General features: G+C 39.7%; 1 protein-coding gene across 2 annotated transcripts; it reads right to left on the bottom strand.

Annotated features, from left to right (window-relative positions):
- Positions 1-1,731: 1,731 nt before the first annotated feature.
- Positions 1,732-13,478, bottom strand: LOC119552217 (5-hydroxytryptamine receptor 1D). 2 transcript variants are annotated; one of them, XM_037862064.1, is made up of 6 exons: positions 13,399-13,478; positions 9,769-10,224; positions 8,573-8,675; positions 7,901-8,026; positions 5,341-5,518; positions 1,732-4,419 (listed from the first exon to the last, which is right to left on the bottom strand). In XM_037862064.1, exons 2-6 carry the CDS (start codon positions 10,145-10,147, stop codon positions 3,532-3,534), a joined length of 1,674 nt encoding a protein of 557 aa, XP_037717992.1. In that variant the 5' UTR covers positions 10,148-10,224; positions 13,399-13,478; the 3' UTR covers positions 1,732-3,531. The 2 variants fall into 2 exon arrangements, with proteins under 2 accessions (XP_037717992.1, XP_037717991.1); XM_037862063.1 differs by lacking the exon at positions 13,399-13,478 and adding an exon at positions 11,433-11,853.
- Between the last annotated feature and the right edge of the window lie 1,636 nt (positions 13,479-15,114).

The raw sequence follows: 15,114 nt of genomic DNA, 5'->3' as shown, positions 1-15,114 counted from the left end.
ACTTAAACTAAAATCAAGTTTTAAAATACCTGTAACAAAAGTTCACCAAAATTGTTTAAAATATAGATGTATACCATTTAATCGGGGTAATATTGGTGAATATAACGCCCATCCTAAGGAGTTTTTGGAATATCTTTACTTTTAAAAACAACATTTTGGTATACATTATTTTAAGCTTATATGTTTAATATATATATAATATAATAATACCTTTATAATATCCTTTGATTATTATTTTTACCTACTGAATGCAAACCGAAACACTTTCCTTTCCGTGTTCACTTCATATGCAGGATTACAAGATACCGTGTTTTTTCCACAAGTACTCGCTATAAAAAGCCAAATTTACGGAACTCAGGTACAGAGCTCCGAGTTTTCAGGCCGTTGACAGGGGGCTTTAAGGGAGGCCGTTTCCGCTGAGCTCGACTCGAAAGTGAAATGTGACAGCGAAATGTGTTGCAATTCATTAGAGAGCGGGTGGATGGCCCTTTGGAAACCTGCTCCTGCTGCTGCTGCCCCAGAACCCTGCCCATCCTGTCATGCCTTTATATTAGTCACATGTGTGGGCGGTACCCTGGTACTGGCAATATGTAATTATGATGACCGCATATTTTTTTCACGCCTTATTTCCAGCTAAATTAATGTAACGCCACCGCAGGCCCAGCTGGAACCGGATTCACAGTCCCAGTCACAGCCGTATTCCGAAGCCATATTCCGGGGCCGGCTGATTCAGCGTTTCTTTTGCTTCCGTCCTTTGGGCCGTAAACAACTTAGTGGCGGCCACCGGGTTACCACTTCCAATAATAAATCACAAAAAAAATGAAGTCAAGGCTGCGCTGGAAAGTGCGCTATGTGCCACACTCCGTCGTAATCCCCCCCTCACGTCCAATAAATTAAGACTTCTCTTTGAGCTGCGCTATGCTTTTATCAACCCAACTGCGGACTGCAGTTTAGACATTGAAATACTTAAAGATACTTATCACTAGAAGGATATAAATGGGAGCAGAGCAGAAGCCAAGCTTTTTTAATTTTCTTTTTAGAGATTATTTGGTAAAACCCTTAAACTGTAGACCAAATTTAAAGATTGTACTAGACATCATTGCCATAGCTTGCGGTTTTACATGACATTTCCTTTAAGAAATTATTTGGTTAAAGTGAACAAAAATCGGATATACTTCTATTAATATTTTAAAATATGTAAAAAATAACCTTACTTGATAATTCTTTTACAAGATTTTTGAATAAATCAAAGATTTTACCATAGCCAAGTCCCCATATTACTTTGTAAGTCCCTACCACAAACTTGGTAAATCTTTTGGCATGAGATATTTATTGGTAAGCCCCCAACATTCTATTACAAACACTTCCAAATAAATATAAAAACCTAATGTGCATAAGGCTTTAACTTTGCAAATCTTTCCTTGTTTCATAGAGCACACGTACTAGCTTCATTTTGAACGAAAGGACGTGTTCGGAAAATTGTCCATAAAACTTTCGTGTGACAATTTATAGCTGAATGGCGAAACCACCGCTGTGAGTTGTGAGCATATTTTATATTTTTGGCATATTACGTAGCTACTACCCACCTTACCTTACCTACCTAACCATCCCCTTATTTTTCCCTGCTTTAATAAAACTGCCTTCATGTTGAACTTAAAGTTTATTACTAGAACCGTTAGGTCCTTTTACAGAGATCCATTCCAAGTGAACATTTATAAAGTACATACATAGTTGGTTACAATTATGATATATGTATAATACAACTATACAAATTAGTTGGGCTACAATGCTTACACAGACTAAGGGGTTTCTAGAGGGGGCTGGGGGTCTAGAGAGGACATTTAAAATCCCAGCAGGCTGAAGTGCCAAGTGCTTCAAATCCGGCCTAGTTTTAGTTACAGTTTCACTTTCACTTTAACATTGTGTGTGTGTGGAGCAGACCTAGCATAGAGCATCGTGTGCCGTGCGATTGCGATTGCTTAAACATTAAATGGGTTGGCCGGACACTGTGTACCGTGCCTGCGGGGTTAGGCCGGGCTTGACCGGACCTGGCCAACAAAGGATACGCCAGATATGTCGTTGGCAGCTGAAACTACTCTCTACACTCTACACACAAACTAGACGCGCACAACAAAGGCATAAGGATGAGGACATCCCAACATCACCGTCCCCATACCATCCCCATACCATCCCCACCATCATCATCATCATCATCATCCTGCTCATCCTGATGGTCAACAGTTGCCGTCAGGCAACAAAGACTCGCAAATACTATAATTTGTCTTTTGTTTCGTTTCGTTCCTCGCACAATCAACGCTCACGCACACACACACACTCGAAAATACTATATATAGGATTGGGGGATCTGGTCTAGCAAAGAATCTCCACTTCCGGCCAAGTCCACTGAGTCTTTAAGACACCGCCCTTGGAGTGGCCTTTGAAAGAGGCTTCAAAAGGCAGCATCTTTCTGGCTTAACAAGGCAATCTTCTTCAAATCAATATTTACCGAAAGTATCTTAGTTTTAATGGCGTTGCCCTTGGCAAAAGCGGATAGAGTGTGGCAAACAGCTTAGATCTGCAATTTGAATACTAGTTGAGAAGCTCGATTGCTGAGGTATATGCCAAGAGTTGCTTAAAAGGTCACTTAGTTTGCTCAAACATTCACTTCATTTTACGGAGGATTTGACCTACTACCTTTAAACCATGTTTTTGATGGTACTTCCCTAGCTGTTTGATTTTGTATTAAAATAAAATGTGAAGTCATACTAGATATTTCATATTTAGCATCATATTTCATTATCAAGCTGAATAAATTCTAATGAAATGAAATTGCATTGTCATTAAAACAGGAATGCATATTCATTCTTATTCATTATTACAATTTCACTTTAGTTAAAAAAAGTATTCAAATGCGATTTTTTTAAAATTACTCTTAGATGCAAATTAAAATCACATTTTATAAGAATTAATGGGGATGTCAATAACGTTAAGGTATAGTTTTTAGAATTACTAATATTCCTCTTTGTACAACAATCAAAAATTCATTTTCATAAGCAATACTTGTACTTTTTCTTGATAATAAAACTAGATTTTCATTAGCAACACTCTGAGATACCAAAGGCCATATGACACTAACTTAGTTTTCGACTAGTAAATGGTTAGAATTACTTGATCATATATGTTTTGATTCAATATAGACATTGATAAAGTTTTAAGCGGTGGCCCCTTTTCTTGTCTATTTTGCCTTGACCTTTTTAAATAAAACCACTATTTAGTGGAGTTTTAAGTAAGTGTCATAGGGCCATAAGAAGTCAGATAGAACACCTCCTCTAAGTATAACCCACTGATTAGCCCTAAGCTGTTTTCTTCTATGTTTTGAGGTGTAAGAAGTGGTAAGAAGTGAAGCGTTTGCCTGAGATATTTTCCCACCCAGCAGATCTTCGATTGTGCGACCCAGGGACTATGACACTCTCAAGTGTTCCGTAACCGCAATGGTAGCCTGGAAACCGGATCTCCATCGGGATACCCAAACTAGCCACGGAACATGGCCAAATGGTTGGGCGGACGCTTCTGCTTGCAGATGGGCCGGCAGGTGAGCCGCCAGAAGGCAGTGCGGAAGTCCGGATTGTAGAAGGCGTAGATGAACGGGTTGATGGCGCAGTTGACCCAGCCAATCCAGGTGAAGCCGAACATGAGGTCCTCGAGGACGGCGGGTCGCGGCAGGAAGGGTATCAGCAGATAATAGACGAAGAAGGGCAGCCAGCAAGCAATTAGGCCGCCCATCACAATTGTCAGGGTCTTGGCGGTCTTGCTATCACGTTTCGTGGTCGAGACTCGCATCGGCATGCGATGATGATGATGATGGTTCTGGGAGCCATGATGGTGATGGTGTGGCATCTGTTTGACCTCCGTCTCCAGTTTCTCAATGGTGGTGCTGGTGGCCTCCAGAGCGGTGGCGGCGGAGGCTACAGAGGCGGCACCCAGGCAGGTGTCCGAAAAGGAGGCCTCCGTGCCGACGTAGTGCATCCCCGAGGGCGTGGAGTGCATGCAGGGTCCACCGTACTTGCAGCTAATTGCCGAGCAATGGATGAGCGAGGAGAGACGCGACACCTCGACCAGTTCGTAAAAGGTGGGCTGGTGCTTAAACGTCAGCGTTTTGTCCACCACTGGAGTCCCAGCACCACCACCACCACCACCACCCACTCCAATACCCACTCCAGTTCCAGTGGAGGAGCACTTGGCACACTTGACGGAGGAGGACTGCTGTCCCTTGCCGGGTGGTGGTGGGTCGTGCAGGGAGTTGAACCGCCAGCGGGACTTCCTGTTCGGCAGCCACTTGGTTGGCGTGCAATGATAGTGCTCCGACTCCGAGATGAAGTTGTCCCCATCCACATCGTAGTCTGCCGTGCGCTCCGAGTTCTGGTGGATATAATAATCGGGGGGAGGAATGTGAGCGAATGTAAGCGAGGCACTGACAAAAAAGCCAGGAATAATTTAGATTGCATGTCTGGACAAAGAGACTCGAGATTGGTTTGGACTGCTTTAACTACTTGTCCTACTTTTTTGCCATTTTCTTTTTAATCTTGAAAGCTTAATTTACACTTGGGTTTTATGGAAATCAGAAAGAACACCAGGAAGTAATTATAACTTGGTTCTTAGGAATCATTTGTGTCAGTTTACATTTTATTTAAAAGTTGATAGATTAAACAAAAGAAAAGAACACGTTATTTTCTAATAACCAAGTATCAAAGAATAATACTTTTAGTGACTTTATATCTGGTTTGCCTTAGGTAAACCCCAAATTGGTTGCCTTACTTTCTTGTAACATACCCTTTATTCATAGCTTACTATATAGAACAAACTGAGAAAGTTTTTATGAATTGAATTTAAACGTCTAATCCGTTTAAATGTATTCAAGACAATGGAGAACTTTAAGTTCACAGAACAACAAAGACTTTATAAACAAAACAAAAGATAAGAACCCAACTGTTCCTTATATGCAAGAATGTACTTTTATCTTTTCTGCATTAGTAAGTCTTCTGTTATCAAAGCTCGGCGCTTAATATATCACCACACAGTTCACTGCGATAAGTACTTGGAATTTGTGGGGGATACCCGGAATAAAATGCGGCTAGAGTTCCAACTTAATGAAGATCTCCATTTGAAGTGTTAAGCAATCACGACTAAAGTATACTTTGGTATTTTTTTCTTTTTCCCCAGTGCTTGACAAGTTAGTCGGGAGGTTGGTTAGCTGGTTAGATGGTGTGACATGATAAATTTCGGGAGACATTTCAACGGATGGTAGTGGAATAGCAGGGGAGTAGTTGCGATGGAGCTTACCGCATCGCGCACAATGCGCTGTCGCCGTGACGTGAGGACATAACCAATCTTAACGTAGACGTACAGCATCACCGTCAGGGGGATAAAGAATGATCCCATTGCCGAGAAGACCACGTAGCCCTTGTTTTGGTTGTAGCGGCAGTCCACGAACTCCGCCTGATGCCTGCCCGCCTCGTACCTGTGAATGGCAAATTGAATTCCAGTTCGAATTGCATGTGGTTTCTGGGATGTGGGATGAAGGATGTGGGCTGTGGGCTATGGGCTGTGGGATGGTAGTATGTGGGATGTACGATGCTCTTGCGGTTGTGATTGCGGTTCGGGGAACTGGGACTTTGGGTACGACAACTGGCTGAGTTAAGCAGGGCGAAATTCAAATTCAAATCCTAAGCCAAAACCGAAACCAAAGTCGAAGTCCCTCCTGGAAGCCTTTTATTTATGCACATCCCATCGTGATGGTCATTCCGACAACACAAATCGGAACTGACTGTAAATCAATATACCTTAGAAACGATTTCAAGATAACGATGTTAGGTCTTGATTCATTTTGGGCAATGCTACCTATACCAATTATAGAGGAAATTTCGGGCACTTTGGGAGTTTGAATGACAAATACGTAAATGTCACCACACAATGGAATTTTCCGGTGTAGTAACACCATTGTCGCAGCCATGAATTATCTCTTTAGGATCATAAATGTCTGTTACCATTAAAGCATCGAGTCACGATAATTATATGAGCTGAGATAGCAAATTATCATAACAAAAATAAATATACCTAAGGAATAGATTCTACGTTGTGAATATATATGATTAGGATAATGGATTTACAAATAACTTTTATTTAGAAAATTTTCCACTTCAGTATTTAGTAGATGTTATTCACAAGTTTGAATTTGGCAGTCAAAGAAGCTCTGCCGAGTTACACAAATATTTTAAATTAAATCAACACTTTTATACTAATTAGTATTTTAAACTCTGAAGTTTAAACAGCTCTGCCAAGCTATTAAAATATTTAAACTGAAAAAGTTATAAGCTTAAACTTTGAAGATAAATTCGCTCTTCCGATTACTAAAATAATTTAAATTAAATCAACTTTTATATAGTACATATTAGTTTAAACACTGAGTTTTAAACAGCTCTCCCAATTTATTAAAAAATATTTAAGTGAGTGTTTATTTGTACATAAAACTTTTTGCTAATGAGCAAACAAAACTTGGTTAGTTTTTCACTGGGAAAAAACTCACTTGTAAATAAAACAAACGAGAGATAAATTAGAATTTGCATAGAATTTTGTGCATCAAGTACTTTCACCACTGCATTTGCAAACTTTTTTATTAAACTATTCCGCTTAAAGAATTGAAATATGGCAAATTGCAGCAGATGCTGCTCGTTATAATTGCAATTTTCCCCCCGGCACAAATTTTCCAAAAATTTTCCAATGTCCTGCAGCTGTGGCTGTAATTCGGCCTCAGCCCGTTCTAATGTGCCCTTTAAGCCATGTTTTTTGTTGGCCGGAGGGGAGGGGGGCGAACTAAGCCATGGCCAATGGCATTAAGGACATGCTGACTTTGTGGTGTGTGTGTGTGCGACTGAAAGGGGTGCGAGGTTGTGTGAGTGAGTGTGACTGTGTGTGAGTGCTGGTTAATTTGGGCGCCTGGAAGTATGCAACAACCAAGTGTGCGGCTTTCGCCGAGCGTAAGTGTAGGTGCGAACAAAGCAAATGCGCCGCAGCAAACAAAGTCATTAACAACTCATTAAAACTTCAATGTAATGGCTGCAAGAACCACAGGCACAACAGCAACAACTCGCGCAATTACGTAATGTTTTTTAGGCGCAGCCAAAGGCTCAAATATAAATAAACGTATGTATTTCGAGACCCTTTGGTAAAGCATTATCTATACTGGGCCAAACAGCCATTAGCCCAAAATGGAAAAAAACAATTTTTCACGCCTCCGGAAAGAAAAAGTTTGACTACTAGGAAAGGGGTACACAATAAAAAATTCAAAATTTTAAATAGTAAGTACTTTAAATAAACTGGTGAAACCAAAAATAAATTATAGGTAAATTCAAATTCGTTACAATTGTAACAATAAAAGAAGAAAAATTAAGTTAGAATCATTCTTAGGATTTTTTTTGAAAGAAATAGAATTTTCAGAACTAAAATTTTCATTTGGAATTGTTATATACAGGAAGTTTAACTTGACTTTGACATAAGTGCAAACCAAGATTGGCTTTATATACGGCCTTTTTTGTTAGACAGAATCTTGAGTTATTAAAGAAAAGCCTATATTAATTAAGTAAAATATAAATATTAGAATTTTCACATTATTATGAAGGTAATATTTGTGAATTTAAAAATGTCTACTTCATTATACCATTAATATTGTCATTTTAACTAGTATGGATATAATGTTAGAAAGTATTTTTTTAACTTTTCCTCCACTCCTAATCATATCTATCGTATCATAATTCAAATTAAACGCTTTCTCTGAACAAATGAATGGACAATCGATCATGTCTTAGGGTAATTTTGTTTCCCGTGCAGCTGGAGCTCTACTTACCAGCCCAAATAGGGTGGACACGTGATTGACAGGGCCGTTATCCACACGACGAGTATCATGAGCAGGGCCAGTCGCTTGGAGCGCCGCTTCTTGGAGTACGTCAAGGGCTGTGTGACGGCCAGATACCTGCGAAATAAAAAGCGCAAGAAATGGAAAACAAAAATAAAGCCAGGCCAATAAACGCAACAGAAATGGCCAGAGAAATGCTGGGTAAAAACAAAAGCCAGGCCAGGACATATTGTTCGCAAAGCCGCAGGCGGCTTTCTGGCCGGGCCAAAAGGCAAACACGGCGCATTGGGTGTAGGTGTAGCTGCATGAGGTTCATGGATCCGGGGATCAGCTCAGTCGGAGCCGCAGAGCCGGAGCCACAACACAAAACTTGGAAATGCCATTAAAATGTAATTGAAACTTCCAACAAAAGCAGTGGGCTTGGGCTAAGGGGCAAATGGTAAATGGGAATCCAAGGCCCAACCCAATCCTTGCCATTGTGGCGTCGGACACTCAAAGGGTATGCAATGGGAATGGCCACGACAACGGTCATGGAGCAATAAAAACGTCAACAAATAAATTATTTTGCACTGTTTTTACACCTTTGTCTAAAGGACTCAGGACCCACCGGCCATAGCTATGACATCAACGGCAAATTAAGAAATTAGTTTGGCCAACTCTTACCTGTCCAGACTGATGGCGCACAGGCTGAGGATGGAGCCGGTGCAGAGCAGGATGTCCAGTGAGATCCAAATGTCGCACAGTATCCAGCCGAAGCGCCAAGTGCCTGCAGGGAATAAATATTTGTTCAGCTGGTCGGGATTAAGGCGGCATTACACTGGCAGTTTGTTCAAGTTATATCACTCCGAATTGTTTCTCGGATGGGTAAAGTTATAATGGAGGAGCTTAGTGTTTAAGATCCTCGATTGACTGAGAGAGAGGTTTAAAAAGTGGTTTCTTTCAAAAGGCTTACTTGTTCTATTGCACTTTTTGTATATTTTTTGATGTGACATATATTTTTTTTAATAGAACCTGTTATTAATAAACAAATTAAAAATTGTCTCAAAATAATATAATAAATACAGAGTGGTTTTAAGAGGTATGGCTTTCAATCTATCAATACTGAGATTTAAAACTTATGCTAAGACAGTTTCTTTTTTAAAAGGATTTGTTGATTTATTACTTTATTTTACTTTTGAAAACTGTTACAAAATTAAACAATAAATACAGGTTGTTTTTTTAGAGGTGTGGTTTTTAATCTGTCAGCACTGTTTTCGGAGTTGGTCTTTTTAACAGCTTTCACTTGATTTATGCTCAGTTCGGTTTTAACGGCCAACGAAACAGTCAATTAATGGAAGGAAACTTTTGGTAAGGGCATTAACTAAACTCCACTGTAAAATATTTTATGGGGCTTTGTGAAGTTATACTAAATAAATAAAATGACAATTCTAACTTCTTAAAAACCACACTTTACAAAGAAAACACCATGAAAGGGTCTTAAATTAATATTTTTGTTTGGTAAATAAAAAGAAAACTTGACTAAGAAATTGTTCTATTTTTAAACAAAATTTCAAAGCCTTTCTAGGGAAACCGATAAAAATCTTGCAGCACTCTTAAGATGTTTGCAAATGAAAAATTGTATATTTTTGCAAAGTGAAATTGTATAATTTTTTTATGGTTTTATATTGAATCGTTATCGGCCAAATGTGCTACCCGTCGATTTGGGTAAATGTTTACTATAGGAACTTTGCAACGCGGAGAGGTCCGTATAGTAAACACTCACCTCGATTTCTTCTGCCTTTGGGAAGTGTAATGCCCCCACAGAGCCATAAATCTTCCGAAGTCACTGGGCAGGGCCACTCCACCACCGCCATTCTCACCTGTTATGTAGAGAACCACCGAGGGAGGCATCACACAGGTGCCCACGAGCCAATCGGTGATGGCCAGGTTCATCACGAAACAGTTGGTGACGGTGCGCAGGCGGCGTGTGGTCATAACGGCAAGGATAACGAGTGTGTTGCCCACAATGGTGACCAGGATGAGGACCAGGAAGACGGCCACCGCCAGGGATTTGGGCCACGCCATGCTGACCAGGTAGGAGTTCATCGAGGGCACACCACCCACCTTGGCTCCAGTTGAGATGGCTTCTCCACTAGCTGGTGCCGCTGTGGTCTGGATGAGCAGGAGAGTGCCATCGGAGGAGCTGTTTTCACTGGCCACAGTCAAAGCTGTCGATAGGAACTTGGAGTACAGCAGCATGGTCTTCGGATAACTCAGGCTCTAGGCTCTAAGGGTGGACCCTATTCGAACCGCATTCGACATGCGACAAATTGATTCTGTGTAAGCGAAAGAAGGTAGGGTTAGATGCACTTCATCAAACTGGGCTAGGTCCCCGTCCCAGCCAGACCCAATCATTAGAAAAACCAGAAGGGGCAGACTGGCGACCAGAACTGCATACAAATAATGAAATTGCCTTACACAATTTCCAATTACAGCCGGACTGTGGCCACATAAATTGCAATAAGTAAGCGTAATTGGCCTTGGACAGCACACGAAATACAACGGGGCGAAAGTAATTAGCGCCCATAAATTATGCCGCCAAACATGCATAGACCGAACAAAACAACAGAAACAATTTTTAAATGATTTCCAATTAATATTGCCATTTACAATTCAATTTCAATTTCAGACCAGCCGGCCGAAAAACTTATAATCGTCTGTTTTCGTATTGCTCTGTTTATATCGCTCGAAAGACTGGAAACAAATAAATCAGGCACATGTTCACCCAGAGGAATTCCTACGGCTGAAGAAGAATCGGCATCCAAATGGGAATCGGATTCGGAATCTCGGTGCTTGAGCGACCTTCGATCGGATGACACTACAGCCAGTCTACAGTCTACAGTCGCCGGCTCCCCCATCTGAAGTCTGCTCGTCCACACCCGTAAGACAAATAGATTGAGCACACATTCCGGGCACCGAGAGTACGAGTACCAGTACTCAAAACTGCATCTCTCGAATTCGAGTAGTTCTCACGAAGCACAGTGAAAAATGGTAATCACATTAGATATTAGTATATTTATATTATTTGATCTAAACAATATGTATTTATTCATTTGATTGATCTAAACAAAAAGTATTAATAGAATAACCCGCCTTTTTTCGATTGAACTTATTTTAAAAACATTATCTTATTAATCTAAGCAAGAATTATTTATTCTGATGACCCACTCAACAACCAAACATTTAGTAGTCTTTTTACGATACAACTAATTTTAGAAATATATCCAAATCCCATGCTAATCCATTGCGATTAACACTTAATGGAAAGTGTTTTATTAAATATAGACGTCCCATAAAATACTTTTTATATGGCGGTAGGAAATAACACATAAAAACATATTTCACAGGCCCTAGCAATGTTATTTTTGATGGGCTTCTTGAATATCTATTAGTTTGTGTTTTGGTTTCTTAAATTTTTTTTAGTTGTAGAAATGTCCATTTAAACCATTTTTTAAAACAGTTCCTTATAATTTAGGTAACATACATATTTCTTCATGATTAGGTTTCCTTTATATTTATGCTACTTTTATTTAAAAGTCTTTTCTGTAAGACTTGGTTTTTATTTTCAGTTGTTACTCCACTATTGGTTCCATTTCGAAATGAACAACTTGTAACTGATCTTTAGTCAAATTCACATTGTTTTCCGTGTACACTTGCATGTGCGTTGCTTTATAAATAGTTAAGTGATTAGTCTCCGGCTTTGCACAATGGGTTTTCGTCAGCGATGTAATGTTGCCATTTGTTACCCATCAATGGTTTATGGGTCACGGAATCGATCAGGATCACAGGGTGGCTAGGTCAAAGGGTGAGGTAGGGTGGATAGGTCGTTGGGTGGATAAGCGGATAGGTTGTTTGGGGGGCGCCCCGAAAACTTTCTTATGCACACGCACAGCCGCCGCTGCTGCTGTTGGCACGCGTTGATTACAAACTGACAGTTGGCTGTCGGTTGTCGGAACGTCCAACCTGAGATGCCGACGATGCTGCTCCCCCTTTCCCCATCCAGACAGACCCCACCTCCTCTTCTATCCACCCAATCTCCCCCAGCATCCAACGCTCTACGCGGAGCGGAATAGTCAACGTAGCGTATGCGCGATACTTTTTCTCAGCTTTTTTTGTTGTTCTTCTTTTGTGTTTTCGATTAAAGTACACAAATGTCGGCAAGGCAAAAATTCTTTCAATGCTTTACATTTTTTATTTCTTTCGGCTCATACTTTTCGGATTTATTATTTGTTATACCCTGAAAGGGGGTGTTATAATACGAGATAAATGGGTGATACTTTGGTTCACCAAAAGGGTCTATCTTTTTTATATTATATGCTTCCAAAACCTCAGAAGAAAGATATTCGTTAGTGATATTTTATATTTTTTTAATATTTTTTTTCAAATCACAAACTAAAACTAGTCTTAACTTTCTTCCCTTTCCTATTGAATCGAACTTGTAGATGGGTACATCTTTTCCTACACTTCAACTCAATAATTCGCTATTAAATTTATATTAATTATATAGTACAATCCATACTAACCTAACTCAATTCAAATGTGTTTGGTTGGATTTGTATGAACTTCAACATTAGATATTCTGTAAGGGGAAGGACTAAAAACCTTTTACCATGATTTTAAAGATATGTCTTCCGTTAAAACAAAGTGAAATGGATCTGCAAGGGTAATCCCCAGTCGATCTACAAAACTAGCCACTCTTTCATATTTTCTTTATTTATTTTGTTGCTATTGTTTTATCATGGTGCACACACATTTGGCGGATTTGTTTGGGAAATATTTCGAAAATTCTGATTGAAAATTAAAAGCGATTTCAGATGAAAGGGGCGACCGAAACTGACTAATCGAAGTGCTGAGCCCGCGGATTAAGTGCAAACATAAACGCAATTGGGTATATTAGATTTCCGCACGACTCTCTATGATTCATCAGACTTTGGCGGTGCCATCCAGACAACGGGGCCCAAAGTAATGTGCCATAAAAAAAGAGAATGAAAGGTGAATTACGCAGAGGTAACAGCTGCCAGTGAACCCGGCGATTGATGATGGGAGGATGGGTGGTATATGGTATATGGTGGGTGGATTGGTGGGATGGGTTCAATGGGTTTGGATGGGTTGATGGGCACATGGGAGGTCTGATGGGGCGTGGGCGAAGTTACTGCCAGGGTCTCATTAATATGCATTTCCCAATTAACCGGCGTATTTATTTGATTAGTTCGCCGGGACAGGCCAATGTCAGATCACAGACTTGTTGCACACAAACACAAAAACGCGACAAACTCGTTGGCTTAGCCTCTGGCCAGATAGCAGCTAGGTAATTGATAAATATATATTAGTTGATTACATCCAGATGTTACTAAAGATCATTGAAGGTATCTATATTATATACAAATTACGCACTTTTCCCACACGCACACATTTAATTAAAAAATTTTGATCTTATATTTAAATTTTACACCGAAATCGCGAACATCTGGCTCTTTGCTCTTGATTCCAAACTTTTGGTCTTTTTCTGAATTTGCGGCCAAACGCCAGGACGTTCCGTGAGCGACTGAAACTGAACTGAACTGAAATGCTTGTGGGCCAAATAACGCATTTGGCTAATTTGCCAAACGCTCCGGCTTTCGGTTTCGGTGTGTGTGTGTGTGCGTATGTGCGACGCTGTTTGCTGTTTGTGTACACAGAGGGCTCACTGTACCAGTCGGTTGGGCGTTAATTTCGCTTCTCTTTCTTTATCACTCTTTGCAAACGAATTAATTATGAATTTACTTTGTGCTTGCCGGGAGGATTCATATCCATTCTAAAGACTGCGCGACAACCGACCGAATTAGCAGCCAGAAATTAGATGAGCAGAGATGAACTGAACTTGGTGGGTACTGGATTTTCTTTTGGGTTTTACGGGGGGCTCGGAACATTGTCATGGAATGCTTTGCATACATGCGGATGGTAATAAATGGATTTTGTTGTAATTGATAGGGACAGAGAGAGCTGGGAAGGAAATTAACAATATCAGTTCCATATTGTCGTCTCAAAGTGTGAGTACACAGGAAAGATATATCGCATATTTGACTGTGGAAAGTCGTATAAAAAACATTAATTAAAAATTTCAATTAATTCTTTAAATTCGGCTAAGAAGATCTGCAATGAAAATATTAAAATATTAAAAACGAGATCAGGTACATGAATTAAAAGACTGTTAGACTGTCTGATATAAAACAAATATTTTTAAAAATATATATAAAATAAATATGAATATGTATAAATATATAAATATATATGAAAATGTTGCCATAAAAATAAGTCTATCAGCGCAACATTTATTAAGTGTATTTAAGCATATAGAAAAGTCCTAAGACTTACTGCTTTTTGATGTATTATGATGGCAATACAAATAATATAATAAATATAACTTTAAAGCACAACCAATATACTTTTTGTGACCTTGTGTTTCTTAATATTTTACAAAATTCACAATCAAAATAAGTCCCGTCACAGGTATATTTTGTTAAGTATTAAATGAAAATCTTATAACTTATTTCAATATGATATATCAGGATTGCCGAAAAATGTTACAAGCTATTTAAAATCACTTTAAAAGCTTGCGGAAAGTATGCATTACCTATTATATTCCAAAAATTCCATATAAAATGTGGTTTGTGGTAAAAGGAGAAATTGGTTTTTTAATCGTTTATTTTGATATGGAAACATAATCCAATGGGGTGGACTTAATTTTCTCTCCGTGTGGGTGTGTGTGTGGACATTGACATTCACTTGCAAGGGGGCGGGGCTGGGGGGCGTGTTAGCACACAGAAATCGATCGTGCCCATTTTGGAGCTGTCACTCAAATTAAGCACATTAAAAATCCATAGGGATTTCAACACCCACATGTAGCCGCCCCCCTTTACAGCCCCCCCTGCCGCCCATGCCGCCCATGCCACGCCCCTTCCATGTGCAATTGTATTACCCACGCACAGCACAGGCAAGTGACATAGTTTGTGTGCTCGAAACAAACACACACTCGCTTAGACAATGCTAATAAATTTCCGTTTTATGAGCATTTGGCTTTTAATTACCGAACTAAACTTAAACGCCGCACTAGCACAAATATGCGTGCCTGTGTTTGTGCGTGAGTGTAGTGGGTGTTGTGGGTGTTGTGGGTGGGTAGTTTATTT

The sequence above is a fragment of the Drosophila subpulchrella genome, chromosome 3R (assembly GCF_014743375.2).
Source record: "Drosophila subpulchrella strain 33 F10 #4 breed RU33 chromosome 3R, RU_Dsub_v1.1 Primary Assembly, whole genome shotgun sequence".
NCBI lineage: Eukaryota > Metazoa > Arthropoda > Insecta > Diptera > Drosophilidae > Drosophila > Drosophila subpulchrella.
The sequence above is the reverse complement of the archived record's forward strand: the minus strand, read 5'-3'. Positions and strand labels throughout refer to the sequence as shown.